Genomic DNA, 27,302 nt, shown 5'->3' with positions numbered 1-27,302 from the left:
TTCTTTGTTCTTTATTACCGGATTGTAACACTTGCGACTAAACATGTTAGTCGGAGAATGCATTCTGCCGTTATCAGCAAAATGGTGATTTTTTATACCCTTGGATATGTGCTTAGAACATCATCATATCATTACTTGTCCAATGACTAAAACTGTTGCTATCCTTTCCCTGCTAGCTTCCTGCCTCTCAATCCATCAATGTCTCTCTTATCTTGTAAGTACAAGGATGCATTCACATCTTGTTACAGCCCTGTACATTCCCATCTCATGATGTTTTACCTAACAGGAGTACAAGGACACCTCCCCTTCTTGTTACTGCCCTGTACAGGGTAACTCCCTACACATTCCCATCTCATGATGTTTTACCTTACACGTACCACCAGAAAAGGTTGGAGACATGCCTTGGTGTGCCACTTAATTTTGGGTTTGGCAGGGGGTACATGTCTGGGCCCACTGCGCAACATCTTTCTTAAGTCCATGCCATATGTACTAAGTTGTCATGTGCTTGACAGTTGCTCTGATGGAGGGTTGAGACAAATTGTGAACTTCGTCAAAAAGACGTCATCTCCAAGACGCTGGAACTACTGGCCTGGGGTAGCCCAAAGACGTGCCACAAAGCAGAGTTGGCTCATCTAGTTGTGGTGCCACCTGTTGTATGTCCAGGTTGGTAATGGCAGTACTGTATGCCTGAACATCGGGATCCACGGCTTGTGCACTGTTCAAGTTAGAGATATCGACACCACCCTGGATATGATGTACTGTTGGCCTGAATAGCACGTCAGCGACCAGATTGTTTTTCCCTGAGACATGACGCACATCTGTTGTGAATTTGGAAATGTATGACAAGTGGCGTTGCTGCCTGGCCAACCACAGGTCCAATACTTTGCTAAAGGCAAAAGTGAGTGGCTTATGGTCTATGAAAGCAGTGAAATGGCTGCCCTCCAAAATGTATCAGAAGTGTGTGGCCAGGTACAACCCCAACAGCTCTCGATCAAATGTGCTGTATTTCAAATGGCCATAGATAGCGGCTAAAGTAAGCCAGGGGTTGCCAATGGTCATTGATGGACTGTTCAAGAACTACGCCCACCGCCGTATCTGAGGCATCAGTGGTGAGTGCCAGGGCGGCAGTGGGATTAGGATGCGCGAGTATTGCTGCATTGACCAGAGCATCTTTGATGGTTGTGAATGCAAACTTTGTCTCTGTGGTCCAAGTAACTTCCTTGTGCTTTGTGGTGAGGAGCTGAAATAGTGGTTGAAGAATGTCAATGGCTGTTGGAATGAAGCGGTGATTCAACATGCCCAAGAACTTCTGCAGTCCTTTGGGTCTCAGAAAGGCATCCACTTTGGTGGATAAGGGAAAGTCACCTTCAGCCGTTATCTGGTGCCCCAGGAAATCGATGGTCGACCTGCCAAACTGGTATTTGTTAGGGTTGATGGTAAGTCCAAATTCATCCAGCTGTTGTAACAGGCGGTATAAGTACAGGTGGTGACTGGCGATGAGGATGTCATCTAAGTATACGAAAGCGAATTCTAAATCCCTGCTGAAATGTTTGAGCAGCGTTCTTCAACCCAAATGGCATCCTAAACAATTCAAAAAGCCTGAAAGGAGTAATATTTGGTGTCTTGGGAATGTCATCCACATGGACTGTGATTTGATGATATCCCTTGATGAGATCGACTATGAAAAAAACATGGCAATTGTGCAGATGGGCAGCGAAATCTTGTATGTGAGGAATGGGGTATCTGTCAGACGTAGTTATATATTTGAGCCTGCGGTAGTTGCCGTAGGGTTTACATCCACTGGTGTTCTTGGGTACCATGTGTAATGGTGATGCCCAAGGACTGTTGGAATGCCAAATGATACCTAATTTCTCCATGGCAAGAAATTCTGCCTTGGCCTGCTGCAGCTTATCTGGTGGGAGACGACGAGCCCTGGCGTAAATCGGTGGGACTGAGGTGTCGATGTAATGGGACACACCATGGGCCATTGTGGAGAAAATGAAATTAAGAGAGAGCACGCCAGGAAATTCATTGAGCAGGGCAGCATAGGTGTCTTTGTGCAGGTGTGCACCCCGAGCTGGGAAATTCATCCTTTGCTGCTTATCAATGGGTATGTTTGGAAAGTGGTGACATTCACCAACTTCCTCTGCTTAACGTTGACCAGCAGGTCATGGGATCATAAGAAAATCTGCTCCCAAAACGGGCTGCGCGACAGAAGCTAAAATACAATCCAAATGGAACGTTGCCTCCCCTATCTTAATCGTGATGCATCGTGAGCCAAAGCTGGGAATGCAAGTCCTGTTGAACAGTAAAGTCCTGTCACTTATGTATGTTGGTGGGAGCAAGCTGAGCTCAGTGCCCATGTCTATGAGAAACTTGTGTTTACAAGCGTCATCTGGAAGATACAGGAGGCCAGTACTGGTGTCAGCTGCCAAGGCCACTACTGGCAGCTGGCTGTCGTTTCCCGCCTTTTTGTTGTGGTAGCTACATGGGGGAACGCATCTACGGGAATTTTTCCCCATCGGAGATGGTGTTAAAAAAAACACCATTCTCGGTGCCCATCGGTACTTTCCTCCCTTTTCGTTTGAACCACAGACATGAGCTGCGCACAGGGCATGGGAGATATATCCGCCAAGAATACGGGCTGTATGTGGGCAGACTCTTGTGTTGGCATACGGTAGAGTCTTGTCAGCCTCTCAGGCCATGTCATGGGGACGGCAGAAACCCATGTTTGCTATTGGTATGTAGACGTGACCCGGGAGTTTTGAAAGGAATAGAATCTCGAAAAGTAAGCAATTAGAATGACCGTCTGCTAATGCGAGCACCTCATTAATCAGATCAGACGGATCCCTATCGCCTAGCCCCTCCATATTCAAAAGCCGCATGCCCCACTTGTACCTAGTTAATTCCAGCGTATCCAGGAGAAACTGGTGGAATTTGGTATATTGGTTGTCTGCCATGGGGAGTGCAATAAATTCACTCACTTTAGCTGCTGTAGCAGCATCCAATGCCCTGACAACGTGCCTCAGCTGTTATGCCACAAAGACGAAACTGGGTTTCAGCCTGATTAAGCCATACCCAAGGTTGGTTGGTCCAAAAAGGAGGCAAGTGAACTCCCACCAAATTAACTGCAGCAGCTGCTGCTGCCATTGTATCCATGGAGACTGTAGATTCACGCTTCAGCTAAATCTTGCAGTCGGGGTCACTTATTGCTCCAGTAGAGCTACTAAATGAATACACATACAAAGTTTCAGTCAGCAAAAGACTGTTTATTCGAGTTTGCTTCCTCTTTTTGTATCCTTCTTGGTCTGGGCCCCACGTGACCAGGGGTAACGTCACCACGTGCCTGCCACATGATGGGAGGCTCACACCCTCTAGAAGGAGGCACAACGGTCCAATGTGCCACTACTCGGCTCACAGCACCCCGTGCATACGCTTTCTTGCCCAGGTGAGTGAGCAGCATCAGGACCTGCGGCTCTAAACAGCTGCTCGGCCCGCTACACTAGCTAAAAAATGAATTAATATAATTTATTTCTTCCACTATTTTTTGTATGGTATCTTCATCAAGGAACTGAAAAAGTACATTCTTTGTTTGCTCCACCTCAATTATCTTGTGTCACGTTTCTCTGGATTAAATTCAATTTGCCACTCTTCTCCCAAATGACTTATACATTCCACAAACCTAAAGTTCTCTTCTTTACTGTCAACCACATAGCAAAATACTGCAAAATTTGACTTGCTGGTTTTAATCATGTAACCACACAGATATAATCAAGAACAGGGGCAAATGATAACTTGAGATGAGGATCAGTGATGCATGCTTCACACGAACACAGAACAAAATTGAAGGCCGTTCCATTCCTTCACATTCTTTCTCTGTGTTGATGTGGATGTAAGGGTAGACTCTTATTTAAATTTGCTAAAGATTTACTAAATTTATTAAGATTTACTTAAATTTACTAACCCTAATCCTTCTTGGAGTCCAGTTGAATTGTGTACTAAGAACCAAAACACAAGTCTGGCCCAAACTAATCCTAAGTCTAACAATGAAAAGGAGCTTGGACGAGTCCAAGTTATTAGAAAATTACTCTTCACAAAATAAGGCCAAGGATGAAATTAAAAGCATTCATGTACTTCCAGAATTATCTTTGTTAAAGTGCTGCCAGCATCCATGGTGGTGTTCTACGCATCTGAGGCCCTTGTCCATCATGGCTATTGGGTCATAAATTTGGAAAATGCAGCCAGGGGAGCCAAGGTAATTTAACTGAATGATTCATACTGTAGCCATTGGGCAACAGTGATGGAACAGCATGTGCAATGGGGTGCTATTGCCCTAGTTTATGTTGAGCTCCTCCAGCTGTTTATACTGTACTCATCCTGCCTAGTTATGCTCCAGATTTATACCTGGGAGAATGGAAAGACGTTGGAGCGCCTGCAAGCCATTTTTTTTTGCCATTGGTTATCAAGTTGGCAGTAGGTCTCAATGTTGTCAGAGCTCTTGTGCACTGAAATCATCTTGCCAGCATCTTCACTGGACTCATTTGGATACATTTGCTTTCTAGTTGTCACTTTGCTAACAGAGACTTTGAATGCACTGTCTTCCGATGTCACATCAGATGAATGTTGCGCTTTCTGACCACACCATTGGCACTGTTGACAAAACCATCATGGTTACAGGAAGTAATTGCAAAACACTTCACGATGCAAGAAAGCATTTCCTTTTCCCCATACAAAAACATGGGGTTTAGTTTATCATATTGCTAAGGCCAGTTGAGATCACCTCAATTGCACCCACCATAAAAGAATATGACCAAGTGGAAGAAGAGACTGAAAGGTTACATTCCAATATGAAGGAATATTTATGAAGAAATACAGCTGAAGAAAGCTGTATTTAAGAAAATAGTTATAATTGGACTCAATGTCGGGGAGAGAAAAGATTTAGGACTCCATCTAAGCATAGCAAAGCGCATGAATTGTACCATAAAGATGAAGAGCTTCCAATATGGCCTACAGTCTTCACAATAGTGAAAACTACGAAGTCTACAACAAACAGTGCATCAAATGCTTGAAACCATTCCACTTTCTGTGGTCTTTGCACATCCAATCTAATCCCCACAAAACAAACCCATAGTGAAACCTTGTTATAACGTGATGGTTTTGGTTCAAAATAAAATTGCATTGTGAAAAAACAGGGTTGTGCTAAATTGGGATTTCACTGTGTACAGAATATACACAAATCAATCATGGCAGCACACCTCTCCACCTCCATTCACAGCAGTACACCCTCTCCCACCCCCACCCCCCAGTTCTCGGCAGCACACTGAATGAATTCCCCACCAAGATAAGCATTACTGTACTTACCTTAATCATTTAGACGCACCACTTCTAAACCTCCGCTGCACCACAGGGCGGCCATCCCTGGTACTGCATCTTTTAAAATGGGCTCATTTAACGTCCTATCTCAAAGAATGGAATGTGGTCGTTAAAGAGTCCACTGACTCATAGTGTTATATCTGAATTGGGGCACGTAAAAAAAAAATGGGGTTCCACTATATATCCCTTTGTTGGAGCAATGAACTGCAATGTACTCAACAAACATGATCCGACAGGATATTTAAACATGAATTCAATAAGTATACTAACTGTTTAACAGGAGACACACGAGAAACTGCAGAATCTGAAGTTAAACACAATCTGCTGGAGGAACTCTAAAGGCCTTTTCGCACCACTGAGTACATGCAAGTTAACCCTCCAAACTGGAGGGTCAAATTGCAGGAATCATGCTGTGTGAAAATAAATAACCGGGCAGGGTGAGTCATTTTCAACCAGGCTCTCAACTCTGATCTGAGCCCAGGCAAGTTAACTCACCAATTGCCTTCTGGCAGGTGTGAAACGACAACCAGTCCTATCAGGTATGATTAGTGATGTTAGTGCCTGTATACTTGAGTCAGTCTGGCTGGTAAATTTCATAGTGCAGCCGGGCACGCTCTGACAGCCCCACTTCTATAACCTTATATATCCTTATTGCTACCAAATTTTTAAGACAATGTTTTTGCCAATGCGTGATAGAACACTTTTCTCTTTTTAATGTACAGATCAATCGCTGGAGTTTTGAGCCCTCCAGAGCGCTGCAATCCCATCAGAGTTAATATAGCTTCAGATATTGCTCTTCAAGCTTACAAATGGGGAATACTCCGCTCAATACTGTGGAACTGAGTGACCAAAGTTGATTGGACCCTGTCCAGTCCCCGTGTGTTAGTGGTGGGGGCTAAGACAAAACTGGACAGCGAGGTGACCTGCTGAGCCTGTGTGTTAGAGAGGAGAGGGGGACTGGACAGCGTGGAACCCATGTGTTTGGGAGGGCAAAGGGGGAGAGAGAGAGGACTGGACAGAGGCAAACCCTGATCATTTCCCCCGAAAAGTCTCCACAACGAAAGCAGTGGCTTCCAGTTGTGGATATTTGGGTGCCCACAGGGTCACAGCGTGGCATTGCCCCACCAACTTCACCTTACCTGAGTAGCTGGCCTGAGGTCATTGTTCATAGGTCATTGACACTCGTTTCCATGGTTCGGGACCACTGCCTGCTGAAAAGGTTGTGTTTTTTTGTGTCACAGCCATGTTTGTGTCACTGGGTTATTATCCTGGGGTCTGGGGGTCAGTCCGTGAACATGGACACCCGCCCCCCCCAACGCCGGATAGAACAGGGCTAATACATGCACACAGGACATTTAATGTTGCCCCTGGACCTTTCATGTGCTTGTCATGGATTTGTAGGCTATTCTCTGGGTCTCTTTGGGCACATGGAGTGTGGTTGGCTTGTGGTGTTGCATGGTCTTCTTTGGAAGCAAGTTAAAGCAGCTTGTTTTGAGTGGTGAAGCTTAGTGTGAGGGCTGCTGTCTGCTCCCATGCTGAACTTGGACCAGCTTTCAGCTAGGGAGGTGGAAACCAGACTGGCAGTACCCTGAAACTGTGCACAAGCAAAGGCAGTATGGCGGCAGTGATGTCCTGCTTGCAGGAAGTGGCAGGCTGGTCTGCCCTGATGGACCCGAGTGTCACCACAAAGGGCCAGAGCTGTGGCCTCTCACGCTGGAGCCCGCCTGTCCCTAATGTCCAGCCTTCTGCCCCCGCTTGGCTGTTGGGCAACGCTGACCGCTCACTCACTGGCCATTCTGAGTGAGGCGGCAAAAGGCATTTGCATTAATATATGTTTATTTTTCTGATTAGTATTTAGAAAACTTTCCATTGGAAAATGACAAAAAGTATTTTTTTAAAAATGTACAGATGTTGTTAACATTTCAACAATAAACATTTGACAAATTAATCTGATTTTGATTTTGTGTTTATGAAGATCATAACTAAAGATTTGACAGCTGTGAAATGTCACTGCAGTCAGCTGGGCTGTCAGAGAACCGTACACAATACGTTACTACTTGAGACGCCATCGCTGGAGGCGGGACACCCTCCCCTTTAAAATCTGAGTAGCAGAAATTACCTGCTAATAATGGTGCAGTGGGAAGCACTGCCAGGTTCAGCTCGCCCTGCAATTTTTCCCATTCCCTAGGTGGGTCGGCAGTGAGAAAGGGGCTCAAGGTCAAGCAGCATCAATGGGAGAAAAAGAATGGACAACATATCAACCCAAAGTCCTTTATTAAGACAGATTTACTCACAGCTCTGATAACACTCCCACCTTCCTGGATCTCTCTGCTTTCAACTGACATATACTATAAACCCTCCAACTCTCACAACTACCTGGATTACACTTCCTCACACCATGTCCCATTCCCTTCTCTCAATTTTTCAGCTTCCGCTGCATCTGTTCCCAAGATGAGGTCTTCCAGTCCAGAGCTTCTGAAATGTCTGCCTTCTTCCACAGACCTGGCTTCCCCTCCACCATCACCAACTCAGCCCTCGCCTCCAGCTCCTCTATTTCCCGCTCATCTGCCCTGGCCCTCTCTGCCCCCAGACACAACCAACATAAAATCCCCCTCATCCTCACCCACCAGCCTCCGTATCCAACATATCATCCGGTGGAATTTCAGGCACTTACTACAGGATCCCACCACCAGACAGCTTTCCTGCTCTTCCTCTCTCGGCCTTCCGCAGGGACCGCTCCCTCCGTGATTCCCTCGTGCACTCATCCCTCCCCACCCATCACATCTCTGGCACCTTCCCGTGACCACAGGAGATGCAACACTTGCGCCCACATCTCCTCCCTCACCATGATCCAGGACCCCAAACAGGCCTTGCACGTGGAGCAACACTTCACTTGTACATCCAGAGGATCTGGTGCACACTTTGTGGCATTCTCTACATCGGAGAGACTGGTCAGCAACTGGGAGATCACTTCGCTCAGCACCTCCTCTCCGTCCCCAACTACAGCAATCTCCAAGTGACCAACCAATTCAATTCTGGGTCACACTCCCGTGCTCACATCTCTCCATGGCCTTATGTACTGTCCCACCCTGACCACCTGCAGATTGGAGGAACAACACCTTATTTTCTGTCTGGGCACCTTCCAGCCACATGGCATGAACATTGACTTCACTGCTTTCTATTAAACCTGCTTACCTTTTCTTTCCCCTCCCCCATTTCCTGCCTTTCCATTTCTTTCACCTACACAGCCCTGCCTTTCCACCCACCTCCCCTCCCAGGGCTGCCGTCTCCTCCCTCCCTTCTCCATCTATCATCTCCTGCCCTACCACCCCTTCCCTTCCCACTCACTAATTCTGATGCACACCAGCATTTTCTCATACTTTGACGAAGGGCTCAAGCCTGAAACGTCAATTATTTATCTCTGCCTTTGCTTCATAAAGGAGACTGTATGACTTGCTGAGTCTCTCCAGCACTGCGTGTGTTTACCCCTTATATAGCCTGAACCGTTTTTCCCTGCAAATTCTCCCAATTAGTGGTTGGATATTTTACTTTATTAGTTTTATCCACAGCTCAGCTATAGTCTCCATGCCATGAACAAAAAAGGCATCCATTATAACTTCACAACATTAAAATAGAGCCAGTACTCAATAATATACATGATAATAAACATGGTAGTGCCTCCAAGTTGGAGGGAAAATGACCAAAGGCAGACTACGCATTGAAGAACATTAAAAAAATTATTAAAATCTGCAGAAACTCGTGAAAAATGATAAGGAATTTTCAAGTTCAATATAAACTCTGATTGTTCCATCAAAATAATAATTAAAACATCTACATGGGTACAACCATCACAGGTTACTATAAAAATAATAACAGGAGTTACCAATAAACAGACACCAGTTGCAAAAATGACTGCCTTCATTTTACTGAGACAGTGAAAGTCACTTTCTCACAGAATGCATGCATATTTGAAATATATTCACCTCATTTAACGTTGTTTATTTCTGTTTTGATACAGTAGATCTTTTATCCATCTTGCTGCAAAATTTAGTAACTACCTCTTTGATCATAAACATTTTACTTCTGTATAAATTAGCATTACCACAACCTGTTCTGCTATAATAGCATTCAGTATATCACATAGACAACACAGGAAGTACATGAAATTAGTGTGAGCACATTATAAAAACAAGTTTAAAGTAATATCTAAGCCTGGCAATACGTTTTTGTTTATGCAGAAGACATCTGAACCCAATTAACAATCTACTCTTACACCACGCAAGGTTACAAGCCAAATATCCCTCAAACACAGTGATCAGTCAATCCATGAATCAGCAAATGCTAATTTGGGACCGAAATTAAATTTGGAGACACATTAATTGCTTTTTAGTTAATTAATATTTTGCAAAACATGAATTAACAGCTCACCTGTGTTACTCTTCAAAGTTCCATATCAAACATTAAAAAAAACACAATCTAGCTGAATCCAAAATGCCATCTGATGCCTATTCTAATTAATTGGTTACAAAATACAGCTCTCAATTAACAAATAACATTACAATTGCAACACAAGAACTTCCTCCTTAGATTCATCAGTTCATAATAGAAAATGAGTTGTAGACATAAAACCTCAATCAAACAAGTTCCCTTTTGTCATATTTAATTTGCATTAGGATGTAACACACTGAGTTTTACTTTATTATAGAAGCAATTAAAGAAGTACTATAACTTGCTGTTATTAAAACTTTTACATTACATGCACTGAACATGCACAAAGCCTTGCAGTGCATTCCGGGTACCTAAAATCACTATTTTTTTTACTTACTTACCTAATTTTTTGTCAAACAACTCTAATTACATTCATTGCTTTAGCATTATGGTCAGAAACTGGCACACAGCTGAAATTCATCAAATTAGGTTTCATTAGAATTTCTTGTGTGGTTACAAATTAGCAGACCTCCTCCTTCTTCCATCTACCCCAACAGACACTTACCCTGGGTCTTTTCTACAGCCTGCTTCCATCACACTTTCCCTCCCACAGTCCAGCTTCTGGCTCTTCAACCGAACCTCAATCCTTGACCTCCAAAACTCTCAAGGAGTAATCTTGTGGGGAACTTTGCAGTTCAGTTTGCAGGATCAGTTTCCATGGCTGCCTTTACACCCAAAAGATCTCTAACTATAATGCTACCCCTAATTCTAAAAGGTCAGTCTCCTACACCCACACAATTTCTGTCTCTTCCATTGCCAAACACTCATAGATCCTCTGGCTCCTGTGTTGTTCCTAATCACCTGGGGATTATCTCCCAAGATGCTCCTCATCCCCATCTCTGGCACCGCCTAGAGGAGAAATGAGAAATGTTTCAACATTGACCGAGGTCAATCTGCAGTGCACAGGCATATGAATATTTTTGGAGGGAGGGTTCCAAGTTACATTTGCCTCAACAAAAAAAAATGACAGATAGGCACCAGGACCCTCCATAAATTGGGAGCATGCTGAAGCCCATTGTAAATGCCTGCAGTTCCCACAAGCTAAAGAACTGTGAATACTGAAAATATCTTGGAAAATTGCAAATAGGAGATGAAAGAAACAACATTAACAAGGGGAGTAAAAAAAAACACACTGAAAACATGATTTACAAAACTGAAATGACTGATAAATTGTATTTGTTGAATTGAAGACTTTGTTCTGCTAAATGATTCTTCCAACAATTATAATCCACATCTGCATTTTTATAGATCATGAATTAAGTGATGGGATTAGATTGGTCTGTTAGTAGGCACGATATGATACAGGAATACAATTAAATCAAATAAATCTAGAGAACTAGTGTTAGTAAAATGAACAACTGGAATTCCTGCTCCAGACTGCCATCATTATTACCTGGTATAACACAAATTAACATTGGCCAAGATTCAAATAATCTGGAGGGCACAGAACATGCATACTATTGAACTCTGGTAATCAAAATCTACGAAGAGCTCACAAACATAAACGCAGTGAACAAAAGAAATCAGAACCGCTTGGATTCAGAAACATTTTCAGAACAAAACAAAGATTGTACTCTCTGCTATCCATGAAAAAGGAGTAAAGAAAATGATGTTAGCTGTCCTTTCATGCTATTCATGAATTGAAGCAGCCGTTTTAATAACCTCACTGGATTTAATTATGCCACACAGCCTATTAAGAAAACAAGGCAACTTAAGCTTTCATATCAATCTTAGTTCACAGGAGCATAGGTTCAAAACTTCCTCTTAAATTTGGCTTGGTTGGTGGGAGGTAATGCACTTGCAAAATTTCATCACTTACCTTTAGAAGTACTTCTGTATTTTGAGCCTGGTACTGTGAAGCTATACAGTTTGTCGTGATGCTTCTTGTAATAGCTGGTACCTCTGGTACACAAGTAAAATCTGAAATTGAAACAAAGTCAAACATTTTCCATGTAAAATCTCCCCTCTCAATTTGAACTATTAATATTAAATCAATTAGATTAAATAGATATCCTCAAAAAAATTACACAAGCAACAAAGATGTAAAGCTAAATAATACTTGAAGACCAAGTAGTAAAATATTTCACGTCAAGGAGAATATTTCATAAATTTTGTGCAAGCTTTCAAAGAAAATTACGACATAGCATGAGAACTTTCAATTTTTCACTCAGATGTTTCATGCATAACAGTCTCTCTATTCAAAATAGGCTGAGAAAAATTAAAAAGGGGTGTTATACATGACTGAACCATGCAGCTGAGAGTGTTCATGGCATTACACCTGTACTCCGCTCTATACAAATGCCGGGCAGTCTTGTTTGGTTATGTGTAGGCAAAAGTGCATGCGGAGGAAGCATGCTGCTTGGCTGGATCTTGTAATCTAAATAGAGATTTATTTACATCTTTCAAGATGCAATAAAATTCCAAGGGATTTAAGAAGATTAGCAATTGTACCTCGGATGATCTCTAGGTACTGATAAAAATGGCAGTATAATTCATCTCACTCACAGAATGCTCATATTGTTTAAACACAAGCTCAAAGAAGCATATGCACCATGTCAGTTGTTTTACCAGAAACAAAAACAGCAATTTTGTGGCCAAATTAACATTCTTGATAAACTACCTTTTGGGCCAACATCAACTTTGTAGCTGCAGAAATTGTTGACAGATATAAGCTTGGTTAAAAAGGGTTTGAGCAGCACTGACAGAAGCAGAATATTTTAGAAAAAGAATATCAGAATTCAGGATCTAATGCGAGACAGGACTTCCAATCTTGGAATGATTAAAACTAGACATGCACATCATGCCATTTTGCAGTAATGCAGGATCCAAATGGTGCCTGTTTGGAAGACGTTACAGTGAAGATGCCAAGTAGACAAAAAAATTCCTAAAATGGTTGAATCTTGGAAACTTACAGCACAAATGAGGAGCATTCAAGAACTCACATTTGTGTGTGCACACGCACAGGCAAAGTAAATGCAGATAACGGAAATGTCTGATAGACAATGGGAACATTGCTTTTTACATGTGTGCATGCAAATAGATATTGGCTGACAGGACCAACAATTGTTGTCTTCGTAATAAACCAATCATGTCCATTAAATAGAAAAATATACCCCAACTAAGATTATTATAATGAGTGGACTGAATTCAACAGTGTGCATCAGTGTGCAAAACAAAACAATTAAAATGTCCTTCTCTCAATTCGTGTTTGATATTCTAATGTTTAAGTCTTGCGTATTGTATTGGCCCAGTACACAAGCAGCCATTTCTAATGTCTGACACTGCCAAACGTCCAGGATGAGTAGCACTGAAGATCATTGGCAAGAGTAGTTTGTAGTCATGAAATGCCCACTCCTGCTCTCTGGTAGGTGCATCCGTCTTGTTCTATTCACGGGCCCATTCTCCGAAACAGGCAAACTCTGCACCATTATTGAAGGGTACAATGGAATTGACCTCCACCTGCACACAATGCATTCCAGACTCCAAACACACAGTGTAAAAAATGTTGTTCCCCGTGCCACTCTGAATTCTCTTCCCCCTTTTATACTTGTGACCACTATTCCTCAAACCTGCCGCAAACCACTCGGTCCAACCCCTCCCTCAATGTTTTATCCATCTTCTTTGGCAGTCCTTCAGGGCTTTGCTTCCTTTCACTTCTGTGGTACTGAAATGACAAATGGGCCATGTGGGAACTGAAGATTTCAATAGATGGGTCTTCCCTAAAGAAAACAGATCCCAGAGTCTACAGACTTTCCTGTTTAACTCCATCCCTATTTTATCCTTGTAATTCTTGTCCCTCATCCCAGAAAACATTCTCATAAATCTTTTCTGGAGTATCTCTAATGCCTTAATATTCTTCCTGAAATGCATGATATTCCAGCTGAGGATGCAATGCAATGTTTTAGAAATATTCAAATCAAGTTTCTTGCTTTTACACTCTACATTTCCCATTGCTCCAGAATAATGTACATGTGTAATTCCAAGACTCAAGAGGCCAGTAGTTTCTGGGCTTAACCTCACTTTATTCAACAATGGAGTAGCATTTGCTACTCTCCAATCCTCCATCACCACTCTTACATACAAATGATTTTGGAAGATGATTGTTGACTCCAGAATTTCTTCTCATCCTTCCCTTAAAATCAAAGGATGTGCTGCATCTGGTCCTGGTAACTTCAAGCTCATCCAATTTCTCTATGCTATTTTTCAATTACATAAACAGTGTCTCAACCATCTCTTTCAATATCAATTTGAAAGTGGTTACTTCCCTAGAGAGTTGGAAAGCACATACTCTGTACCTTAATAGTACTCTCAGCATCCACGTGCAGATTTCCCAACACACATTTAACAAGGGAATATGATCAAATTAAACTCCCGTACAACATTTGAAAAGAAGAAATAACTGCACTCAAAATGTCTACAGATTATGCATATGAAGGGAACCAGTTTATTTGTTCACTAGTATCATAATGGACATTCCAAATTCAATGCCTGTTTTAATGTTTTTATTTAAATTTTTAAACTTAGCTAATCAGCACAGTGACAGGCAGCTTCAGTCCATGTTCCTGTGCTGTCCAATTACACCCAATTGACCTGCACCCGCTGGTAGGTTTTGAAGGATGAGAGAAAACTGGAACACCCAGAGAAAACCCACATAGACATGGGAAGAATGTATAAACTCCTTACACACTGCGCCAGATTCAAACCTCAGTCACGATCATTGGTGCTGTTTTGCTGAACCAAGATAACTCATGCAACATTTTCTCAATAAAAAAAATACTATTTTCTCCACAAACATATTGCAAAGGAAATAGAACACCAGAGATTATTAATAATTGTGAATTTTTTGTACATACAAATGTTACAGACTTGCAACTCAAAAGTAGGATGGGCCTGAAGTACTCACCATATTGATGCTTCTTCAAGAAAGAGCACAAGGTATCATTGATTCTTTAAAAGCACATAATTGCTCTTTTAAAGTGTGACTCAGCTTGCAATTTTTACTTTGCAGTTCAAAAGCTGAGAAACTCACCAGTGGGGACAGGAAGGAGATGGTTGTCAACAAACTCCTCCAACAGTTTTGATTGGTCAGGAGGAGGTGGAGCTGTTACCCCATTACATTCTGTTGCAGTTTGATTCCAGTCAGAAGAAAGCCTCCTGACAGTAAGCATTAGGTTATTTTCTGCAAATAAGGATTCAATACATCTATGGTGTAGATAAGCAACCGCTTCTCCGTTTATTATTAAAATCTCATCCCCAACTCTTGCACCTAGGAGAAGGAAGAACAGAAAATGAATGGTCAGGAAGATGCCCAAATAAGTCGATTTGGACTTGTGATCAGGGTGCTAATCAATTTACCATCAGGTTTTACTTCAGACTTTTCAACTCCTTTCTAAGTCATCTTCTCTTATTCAAATGAATAAAACCATTAACAATGTGATATTTATGCCATACAAATTGAGGCATTAATCAAATTATGATAATTTTATTAGAATTTTTTTTTAAAGTTTCTTGAAGTAGTGATGTAAAATTTTGTTCCTACAATGAGCACTCAGGGTCATTTTCACTTTCAAGCCTTAGCTTCCTGCAGACCTTGGAGACCTCACAATACGAAATCAGGAAAAGGTTATTAAGGTGGTAAGAACGTGGTACAAGCCACCGTAAAGCTCTAACCCTCTGCTATCAGATGATTCAAAATGCAGTCAAAGGTTGCGTGTGAAGCTGGAGCTAGAACACAAGGCACAGTAACATGGAGGGGTAGGGGAGTTGTGGCTGTAACTGGGATCCTTTGCTCTTGTCCTATTGAGCTGATATTCTCAGGTTCTACTCCCCGCTTCCTTTAAACTCACTAGCTTCACCCCAAAAAAGAACATACAAAGGTGTTGAAACAAAATTGAGTTGGATAATTAACAACGACAGCATTCAATGGATTGGAAAATCTGTTAAGTCTGGCTTCATCAAAATCCAGAGTGAGCTGGATTATTGGTGTTTTAAAGTATCATAAGCATTTTGGGGCCTTATCCCAGTGGGTCATTCTTGTCTCTTCCACCATAATGGAATCTCTGAAGTTTAAAAGCCAAGTCAAGGCGGTCATATTATCATACTAATGACATTTATCATGTATAAAGAGACAATAATACCTTGTCTATCAGCGAGTCCACCAGGAAGCACGTCACTTACGAACAAAGAATTATGCTGCTGCTTTCCATCAATCTGTCCAGTCACAGCAAACCCTTTTAAACAAAGGAGCAAAAGAAACTTTTCACACTAGCAAATCTTTGTTCCTCTATAATTTCGGACATTAGGCATAGCGGTAAATACAAGAACAAAACCTGAACTGTCAAAATTGCAGGAATGTACCTTATGTAAAATAAATAGCATTTTTGGTGATGAACCATGTACAGAACAAGCCTCTGAAACTATGAGCAACCAGGAGTACAAAGACTACACATCAGGACCTCCTCTGCTCATACATCAAGTATAAATTTAGCAAGTACACTTGAAACCCAATTCCATCAAAACATTTGGGAAAAAAAGCAAACAGCTTCTCTAAGTCATTTATAGGTGGATCTAATAAGTATAATTTTGCAAGAAACACCACGTGTACTGATAATGCTCTTCCATCAATCATGTCGGATGGCCACATTGTTTTAAATGACTGAAATTGATTGGTAAGGACTCGGCTCCCCCTACCACTTTCTCATCCCTATTTCCCTGACTAATCTCAAACCCAATCTAAGGCGCATCCAATACTGGAACTAGACACAAGCCTGTTCCCATTATCCAGCCCAAATATTAAGACCAAGCGCTAGGGAACACGCAATGCAGGTCAGACTCTTGCCGGTACTGAACTGTCATTTCAAACAGCTCTTTTAGAGAACCATTACAAATTCTACCACAGCATCCCTCCTAGATTTTATTCTTATTAAAAATGGGCACTCATAGTCACATAGTATCCTACATATTTCTTGAAGAAGGGCTCAGGCCTGAAACATTGACAATATAGCTTTGTCTCCTATAGACGCTGAAAAGATCAGCTGAGTTCCTCCAGCATTTCAGTTTTTTACCACAATTACAGTATCTGCAGATTTTCATGTTTCACACACAATGCAGTTTTGCTTAGACTGCTGGACTGGTTGCCAGAGGTCTGAGCCAGTGATCAAGAAACAAATGCTTGAATCCTACTATGGCAGCTGGGAATTAACTGGAAGTAATGTGATATTTGGAAAAATAAAACAATTAAGTGACAGCAATCATGAAACTCCTAGACTGTTGGTTTAAACAAAAACCATCCGACTCACGAATGCCTTTCAGGGATAAAAATTTACCAATCCTGCCCACTCTGTTCTATATGTGATTCCACACCCACGAACATGGTCAGGACAATAAATGCTAGTACTGCATTGGCAGGAACAATAGCATTTTATGAATGAATAACTAAGAGCATATGAACTTAAATCAATCAGATACAATTTTTTATGAAGGGGAACAGTGAGAAAATGTGTCCAGCTTCCTGGCGAAGGGAAATGAGGAAATATTTATCATGAGATCCAAGTGCAAACTGTAAGCTTTTTGAAAATGAGCACAAGATTTTACTGTCTTTTTCCTGAATGAACTTCAGTGTTATATTTAGAGTTTAGTGGTTATGTTTCGGTAATGAGCAAAGCATTATATTTATATTTTCTTTGACACCTCACTTATTTAATGTGTCAATCCTAATTCAAAAATGTCCACACAATGGTGATGGTGAACATCAGTAAATATGTAGACCATCATAAATCAATGTTTCTCTCTCCTGCTGTTCTATTATTAAAATTGAATTTGCATGCGCTGCACTTTTATGTATTACATACATTCGACTGAGGCTAAATTTGGAAACAAAGTCCTCTTTGTTATTTGGGAAGTCTCACCACATGCCCAATTCATTATAAAAACATCTTTCACATCATTATTCAATGTTCATTGCTCACATCTAACATCAATCAATGAGAAGTCCAAACATTTTGAGAATCCTAAAATACTCCTGTTTTATTCCCCATTGGTAGCTACTATTACTGATAGGAACCAAGGTCAAACATTTACTTTTCCACTGCAGTGAAATTTAACCTTGCAAGCTGTAAGCTGCGCATTCAATCTGACTTCTCCATTTTCACCAGACATACTGCTTTTGTTACTTTACTCTTTAAACAGTTAATTTCTGAGTAAATTGCTCTTTCCTCAAAAGTTGCTTTAATGTGATTAATATGATGCTTTCTTCATCCCATTAGCTGTAAATAAATATTCTTATGTTTATGCTTGGCAATTCTCTGATAATATGACATAATAATAATTTGGAGGCGATGCAAACTAGCCACAAGATGGAATATTTGCTGACATGAGAACAGCAACTCTTCTTAAAATGATTTCCTTCCATCCAGGACAGAAAAGGATTGGGGTTCTCCTCATCTCTTTATTGATAAACAAAATCAGCAGAATTTTGGGTTTCTTTTGTTTCCAGTGGCAAGTGAAATAATGCAATAGGTTTTGTCTATTTTCTCAAAACAAACTAAAAAATGGAGGAAATAGAAAGATGGTGTTGGAGTGGCTACTACAGAAGAGCTACTGAAATAATACAAAAAAAAAACACACACCAGACTAGTTAACTGAAGACTGATTTATTCAAGGTTTACAGGCTTCTTTTATATACTTCATGTCCCGGGCTCCACGAGACAATGAGATCGCTGCTGATCCACGGGACCGGCAGGTTAAAATTTAGCCTTGTAAGTGTCCTGCGCCTTTTGGTGGGAGACTCAACAGCTCAACGTGCCGTTCCTCGGCACTCGTTCGCATTATGGTTCCGCACACCCACGCCGGCAACAGTTCGTATTGCCGCACTGTGCGCCCACTCGGCCCGCTACACGGCCGCTACATCACCCTCCCCCCCCCCCCCCCAAGAATTGTCACGGGAAATTAAAACACCAGTTGCACATGCCTTAGGAGGACGCCCACGCCGTCTGGCCTGGGGGCATTGAATGGGTGCAGTGGGATCCATATGGGCAGGCTTGAGTCTGTCTACACTATACAGCTGCAAATGTCCCCCAATGTTCAAAGTAAACACAACTCCATCCCTCTTAATCATGTGGGAGGGCCCTCATATGGTTATTGTAACGGCCCTCCTGGGACCTGTCTGCGTACAAAAACAAAATCAGCGTCAAGGAGCTATGGGGGCACATGTTGTTTAGGGGTTCCATGCCAGCTGGTAGGAACAGGTTTCGGGCTAGTGATTCCGTGTCGAAGTTGCTGAAGGACATCCAGGTCAGAATTGGTTGTGAAATGAATGTCCCTCAGAACTGTAAGGACTGGGCCATAAACCATCTCTGCCGATGATGCAGACAAAGCTTCCTTTGGGGCCGTACGAACTCCCAGTAGAACCCATGGCAACTCATCGACCCAATTGGGACCGGTGAGACGGGCCCTAAGCGTGGACTTTAGTTGCCAGAGGCAACGTTCCACAAGGCCGTTGGACTGTGGATGGTATGCCGTAGTGTGGTCCAGATGTGAGCCACAAAAGCATGCAAAGGCAGACCATAATGCAGAGGTGAATTGTGCTCCGCGGTCTGAAGTTATGTGCGTTGGGACACCAAATCCAATTGATGATGAATGCCCTAGCACATGGTTCAGTGTCACTGGATGGCAACGGGATGGCCTCTGACCAGCACGTGGAACGGTCCACCACTGTTAAAATGTATCTCATGTGTTGAGATACTGGCAATGACCCGACCAGGTCCACATGCACGTGTTCAAACCTCCTGTGTACTACTGGAGGCCGAAGAGGTGCCTTGATGGACCGCTGAATTTTGGCCGTCTGGCAGAAGGAGCACATTGAGCGCCGTCTTTTCTTAGTCCATGCCATATGTATTTATTTGACATGAGCTTGACCAACATTCCGATGGATGGATGAGACAAGCAGTGTATCTGGTTGAAAAGGCGTCGCCTCCATGATGCCGGAATCAACGGTCTAGGGTTGCCCAAAGACACGTCACAAAGAAGGGTTCGGCCGCCCTGTTGTGGTGCCACCCATTGTATGCCCAGGTTAGTAATGGTTGTACTATATGTCTGAATATCGGGGTCTATGGCCTGTGCACTGGCCAATTCAAGAATATCAAATTCCACCCTGAATATGATACACAGTCAGTGTGGACAGCATATCTGCGACAAGATTGTCTTTCCTTGAAACACGGCGCACGTCCGTCATGAATTCTGAAACGTACGATAAGTGACGCTGCTGTCTTGCCGACCGTGGATCTGTTATTTTGCTGAAGGCAAAAATGAGTGGCTTATGATCCATAAACACAGTGAAATAACGACCTTCCAAAATATATCGGAAGTGCCGTGTGGCTAGGTACAATGCCAACAGTTCCCGATCAAATGTATACTGCTCGAGAACCGCACCCTTGGCCGTTCTCAAGGTGTCAGTGCTTGGTACCAAGGCAGCCTCAGGGTTGGGATGGGCGAGCATTGCTGCTTTGGCCAATGCCTCTTTAGCGGTCGTAAACACAACCTCTGTCTTTGATCTCTAGGTAACGTCCCTGCGCTTGGTGGAGAGGATCTGAAACAGTGGTCAAAGAATGTCAGCAGCTGCGGGAATAAACTGGTAATAAAAGTATATCAGGCCCAAAAATTTCTGCAGTCCCTTAACCGTGGTAGGTTTGGAAAAAACACGTACTGCATCTACCTTGCTGGATAAGGGAAATACACCGTCGGCCGTGATCTTGTGTCCTAGGAAGTCGATGGTGGATCTTCCAAACTGACATTTGCCAGGGTTGATGCTAAGACCGAATTCCTCTAGCTGTTGGAAAAGGCGGCGCAAATGCAGGTGGTGATCTTGCTCAGTTTGACTGGCTACGAGGATATCATCCAAGTAAGTGTATGCAGACTCCAAATCCCTGCCTAAAGCGTCCATCAGCCGCTGGAAGGTTTGAGCAGCATTTTTCAATCCAAACGGCATTCTGAGGAATTCAAAAAGCCCCAAAGGGGTAATAATTGCTGTTTTAGGGATATCATCCTTATGGATAGGTATCTGATGATATCCTTTGACCAGATCAACCTTGGAAAAAATGTGGTAATGGTGTAGATATGCAGCGAAATCCTGAATATGAGGAATTGGGTACCTGTTGGGTGTTGTTACATCGTTAAGCCTACTGTAATTGCCTCAGGGTCTCCATCCACCTGTTTTCTTGGGTACCACAGTAATGGAGATGCCCAAGGACTGTTGGTGCATCGAATGATACCCAACTCCTCCATTGCCGTAAACTCCGCCTTTTCCTGCAGCAGTTTATCAGGTGGAAGACGACGAGCTCTGGCATGAATCGGTGGGCCTGAAGTGTCTATGTAATGAGACACACCATGGGCTGTTTTTGAGGCATTGAAATTAGGAGTGAGAATACAGGGAAATTCGTTGAGCAGGGCAGCTTAGGCAGTCTTATGCAGTGTATGTACTCCGAGCTGGGAAACACTCCCTTTGCTGCATACCAACGGGTATGTCGGAAAAGTGGTGGCATGAACCAATTTCTTCCATTTCACGTCCATCAGTAAGTCATGGGATTGTAAAAAGTCTGCACCCAAAATTGGCTGAGCAAACAGAAGCTAACACGCAATTTCAATGGAATGTGGTCCCTCCTATTCCAATTGAGATCCGTCTCGTGCCAAAGCTTGGAATGGTTGTTTCATTTGCCACTTGAAGCGCCAGGTGTTGTTGTTTATGCGTTCTTTCAAAATAGGTAGACGAGAGTAGACTGACCTCAGCACCTGTGTCCACAAGAAACTTGCGCTTACCCACATTGTCATCAAGATACAATAGGCCAGTATTTGCACCAGCTGCCGACGCCACTCCTGGCAGCCGGCTCTTTATGTTTCTCGCCTTTTTCCTGTAATAGGTGCAAGGCTGGTCACATTTATGGGCAATTTTTCCCCAACGGCAGAGATAAAAACACTAATCCCGATGTACGTCAGTACGTTCCTCCTTCTTTGATTAAACTGTAGATACAGGAGGCTCGTAGGACACCGGAGATGTATCTGCTGCCAAAACAGGCTGTATTTGAGCAGACTCTTGTGTAGGAGTACGATAGAGCCTGTCAGCCTCCCGTGCTATGTCATGGGAATGGTGGAAATCCATGCCAGCGATGGGTATGGCAACATGAGCTGGGGGCTATGATAGGAATAGGGTTTCAAAGAGCAGGCAATGAGAATGACCATCCGCCAATGCAAGCATTGCATTCATTAGGACCAATGGATTCCTTTCATCTAGGCCTTCCATATTCAAAAGCCGCATGCCGTGCTCATGCCTTATCATTTCCAGTGTATCCAGGAGAAAATGGCGGAACCGGTGTGCTGGGGATTGGCAATAAATTTGCGGTAGCGGCATCCAATGCACCTACAACATGCCAGATCCTTGTGTCCTCCGCCATTATGTCCTGAAGATGAAACTGGGTTTCAGCCTGAATAAGCCAAACCCGAGGTTGACGGGTCCAGAAAGGAGGCAAGTGAAGACCAACTGCATTAACTGCCACCGTGGTGGCAGCTGCTGCTGCTTCTCCTGTAGTTGTGTCCATTTTGACTGTAGACTCAGGCCTCGGCTGAATCTTGCAGTTGGGGTCACCAATTGCAGTGGCCACTACGGTAGAGCTACTGAAATAAACAAAAAAAAACTCACACCAGACTAGTCAACTGAAGACTGATTTATTCAGGGTTCACAGGCTTCTTTTATATACTTCATGTCCCGGGCTCCACGAGACAAGGTGGGACGTCTCTATGAGATCGCTGCTGATCCATTGGACCAGCAGGTTTAAATTTAGCCTTGTAAGTGTCCCGCGCCTTTTGGCAGGAGACTCAACAGCTCAACGTGCCATTCCTCGGCACTCGGTATCTCTTGCGTACGGTCCTGGTGAGTAGGCAGACGTTTGCATTATGGTTCCGCACGCCCGCAAAACTGTGCCAGCGACAGTCCGCATTGCCGCGCTGTGCGCACGCTTGGCCCGCTACAGCGTCATCATTTCCAGACACCATGGTTGCCCTTTATCTTCTCCCAGCCTTGCTGTGGAAATCAAAGCTTTCAGTTTTGATGAAAGATCATCTGAAATTCCAATTCTGTTTCTCCCTCCATAGTCTACAGTATTTTCACTTTTTTTTTGTTCTTATTTCAGATTTGCAACATCTACAGCATTTTGCTCTTCTGTTATCTCAGTACACATTGGACAATCAAAATATCTAGAACAAAGAATGGCGGCAATTCCTAGGGCCTCTCTTAATAGGTTGATAATGCATTGACGAAAGAAGTGCTAGACCTGGTCTGGGAATGTACGGTTGCTTAGTTGGAAGGCAATTAGCAGAAAGATTACTTTGGTCAGTGCCCTTCACCAGGACTGCAAGCAATTGGTTGTAAAAAGAGGGGAAGAAAAAAGAGGAAAATAGAAAAAAATGAAGGTCGTTTTCAGGGAGAGCCAAATAAATTTTAAAAAGCGTCAACTTTCCAAGGTAATAAAACAGCAGGTGGTAAAGAAAGTAAATACAATTTTGGCATTCATATCTAGAGAAATAGGATACAAGTATATGGATGTGATGTTGAGGCTTTATAAGGCACTGGTAAAACCTTACTTAGAATATGAGGTGAAGCCTCACAAGGCATCAGGCACTGATGGCATACCTGACAGGTACTGAAACTGTGCACCAACTAACTAGCCGGAGTGTCACGGACATTTTCAACCTCTCACTGTGGCAGTCAGAGGTTCCCACCGGCTTCGAAAGGCATCAATCATCCCGATCCCCAAGAAGAGTAGTGTGAGCCCAATCAACGGCTACTGCCCAGTTGCACTAACTTCTTCTGTGATGAAATGCTTTGAGAGGCTGGTCATGGCCAGAATGAACATGTATCTAAGCAAAGATCTGGACCCACTACAATTCACCTATTGTCACCATCGCTCCATCTCTCCACTCAGCTCTAGAACGACTCGAAAACAGAAACTCATATATATGCTGCTCTTCATCGACTACAGCTGGTCAAGAAGCTCCAAACTCTAGGCCTCTGTACCTCCCTCTGAAGCTGGATCCTTGACTTTCTCATCAGAAGACCAGTCAGTACGAATTGGAAACAATGTCTCCTCCTCATTGATTATAATCACAGACGCACCCCATGGATGTGTGCTTAGCCCACTGCTCTACTCATTATACACCATGACTGTGTGGCCAGGAACAATCCCAATGCCATCTACAAGTTTGCCAATGACACCACAGGTGATGGCAGAATCACAAACGGCAATGAGGAAGTGTACTTGAGGGAGATAGATCAGCTCGTTGAATGGTGTAACGACAACCTTGTGCTCAACATCAGCAAAACCAAGGAGATGATTGTGGACTTCAGGAGGAAGTCAGGGGAATACAATCCAGTCCATATCAAGGGTCAGTAATGGAAAGGTTCAAAAACTTCAAACTCCTGGGTGTCAACATCTCCGAGGATCTGTCCTGGAGCCTCCATGTTGATGCAATCACAAAGCGGCTCGCCAGCAGCTATACTTTGTGAGGAGTCTGAGGAGATTCAGTTTGTCACCGAAGACTTCCTTAAATTTCTACAGGTGTACCATGGAAAGCATTCTGGCTGGTTGCATCACTGCCTGGTATGGAGGTGCCAACTCTAGCGGCTTGTGAACTCAGACTGCGATAGCACAGACACCAGACTTCATTCCATCGATGACATCCTCATGAGGCAGTGTCTAAAAGCAGCCTCTCTCCTCAAAGACCCCCACCACCCATGCCATTCCCTCTTCACTCTGCTAGTATCGGGAAAAAAGGTACAAGAGCCTAAAGGCGAGCACTCAGCAGCACAAGGACAGCTTCTTCCCTGCTGCCATCAGATGCCTGAATAATCAATTAACCACAGACACTGCCTTACTTTTTGTGCTGTATTATTTTAACTTTTTTTTAACAGTAATGTCGTAAGATGGTCGATAACATGAACGTTTGGTCTAAGATGCTACTGCAAAAAACACCAAATTTCATGACGTTCACAACAATAAATTCTGATTCTGAGTTTTGGACTCCTTATTCATTAAAAATGTGTTGGCATTGGAGGGGAGGTCAGAGAAGATTCACAAGAATAATTCCTGGAATGAAGGGATTTGCATGTGAGGAATATTTGACAACTCTTGGACTCTGACGTTCAGATGAATAAGGGGGTACCTCACTGAAGCATTTGAATGTTGAAAAGCCTGGACAGAGTCGATGTGGCAAAATTGTTTCCCATGGTAGGGGCATCAAGGACAAGAGGGAACAACTTCAGGATTCAAGGGCATCCATTTAAAACAGAGTTGTGGAGGAATTTCTTTAGCTAGAGAATGATGAACCTTTGAAATTTTCAACCGTGGCAGTTGTGGAGGCCAAGTCATCGGGTATATTTAAGGCAGAAGTTGATAGGTGCCTGATTTGTCAAGGTATCAAAGTTATGGGGAAAAGGCAGAGTGGAACTGAGTGGGAGTTTATGATAGAATGGTGGAGTGGACCCAATGGCCAAATAGTCTACTGCTCGTATACCTTATAGTCTAATAGAACCAATCAAAAATTAAAAATCGATCTAGAAAAAAGACTGTAGCTGAATTATGAATTGGGCAAAACATCAGGAGCAGAGACAATGATTTGAAATTGCTGCAAGGTGCCTCCCAGGTAAAAGATGAAGTGCATTTGCTGACATTGCTGTTCAGCTCAACAGAAAAAAAAAGTTCTGAATGCATTGACATGAGCGAGTCTATTTCAGTTCCATTACTGAAAGCAACATAACAAACATGATACTCGATGGATTCTAGAGCTCGCTGCACAATTACTGAAAAGTTGGAAATTGCAAACAAGAGAAACATTAATATCTCTGCAGACAACTGTCAATCACTTCTCTGGATTATCCCATGATTTGAATTTCAAGACCGATTTTGAAAGTAATTAGCAAATTAAGCATTTTTTGACCTATATAAATTGCTAAATATTTAAGCATTCATTAGCAGATCAAATTCATTACTAATCTGAATTCAAAGTTAAATTTGTACAATTCAAAATTATCCAAACTATGCAAAAAAAGCATTTTTCAATAAATTCACCTATTTATTAATATTAAAATCATATTAAGCGAAAGTCAAAAGAATGGGGGGGTGGGGAATAAATCAAGGGAGAGCACCACTTTGTAACCTTTCTCAAATGAACAGAAAATAAGACCAAGGAAGTGTCCATCACTTACCAAAGGCAGTTTCAGTTCCTCTCCTTTCAAGGTGCATGTGGTAAATATTCATGGATATAATTTCTATTTCATCAAATAACTGCATTAATAAAGATGAATAATATCATTCCGTGTTAATCCTAAAAGTTATTCAAGAAGTCACAACAGACAAAAGTTTTTGAAGAGTTGTTGACGCACTTTATACACGCATCCCAACTTTTCAAAATAAAATTCAACAATTAAATTTTATGGGAGGTAAACAGGAGTTCGATTTGTTTTCTCAATGTTGTAATAGAAAATATTGAAAAAGATATTAACTTTGAGTTAATTTTGAAAAATAAAGAGATTAAAGAAGTCTAGATTAAAGAAGATCATTCTAATAGACATGGCTAAAATGACATAATTATTTCCTACCAACAGTGGAATGGAAAGATGGCCAGAATATACCTGTAGGTACATGGTAGGGAGATGTCATTTTAAGTTCCATGCTAGTGGAACAGAAAGCTAGACTGCAAAAGGTCACTGGACAAACAAGGCTAACAAAGGGTGAATTTAGGCAGCAAACCTTTGGATGACTTTGAGCTTACAGACACTAATATCATGGATTTTTGTGGGAAGGGAGATGAGGCCACAACAGCAATTTAAATTTTCTGTGGCAGTGCAAAGAGATGGTGGGAGGAAGGTGAAAAACACAAAATAACTGCATTAACAAAAATGAATAATATCATTCCACGTTAAACCTAAAAGTTATGCAATAATTTATGGTCGTTACAATGCATAGGGTAAAAAGATTGTTCAGCTTAGTGTCACGAATGCCAAGTTATATACTATTTATTCTATCTGAGAAAAGCAGTATGGTGTGGCTAATAGCTGGTGCACCTGGAAAATGGGGGAATGAAGATAGATTTTTGCAGTAGATGACCAAACAGAAACAGAAGAACCTGTTGCTTGAGATAACTCATTTGAATGTACCCACTGCAAAATTTAATCTGACAAAGATACCAGTAATCCTGCAGGATAGTACCAAGATGAATTAACAAAGCAGGGACATAATATGTCAGAGAAAATAATAATTAATGATGATCAATAAACATCCCCGGTACTACAGAAAAATGAAAAATAAACTGAAAGAATCTGAAAGCATGTTTGATGGAGCAAAAAGTTGCATTTTATAAGTAACAAATAATTTATTTTTGTTTCTAACACTGAAAGT

At 42.3% G+C, this 27,302-nt stretch overlaps 1 protein-coding gene across 5 annotated transcripts in view; it reads right to left on the bottom strand.

Annotated features, from left to right (window-relative positions):
• LOC138760682 (rho guanine nucleotide exchange factor TIAM2) overlaps positions 1-27,302 on the bottom strand; it is a 314,168-nt gene that overhangs the window by 63,870 nt on the left and 222,996 nt on the right. For 2 of the 5 annotated variants that reach the window (XM_069931610.1, XM_069931609.1), the window contains 4 exons: positions 26,111-26,189; positions 15,999-16,091; positions 14,891-15,127; positions 11,681-11,781 (listed from right to left, as the gene is read on the bottom strand). In XM_069931610.1, the coding sequence (XP_069787711.1) occupies positions 11,681-11,781; positions 14,891-15,127; positions 15,999-16,091; positions 26,111-26,189 (510 nt within the window). The other 3 variants (XM_069931611.1, XM_069931612.1, XM_069931613.1) reach the window with 3 other exon arrangements.

This window comes from Narcine bancroftii, chromosome 4, assembly GCF_036971445.1.
Source record: "Narcine bancroftii isolate sNarBan1 chromosome 4, sNarBan1.hap1, whole genome shotgun sequence".
Lineage (NCBI taxonomy): Eukaryota > Metazoa > Chordata > Chondrichthyes > Torpediniformes > Narcinidae > Narcine > Narcine bancroftii.
Note: the sequence above shows the minus strand (reverse complement) of the source record. Positions and strands in the feature narration are given on the sequence as shown.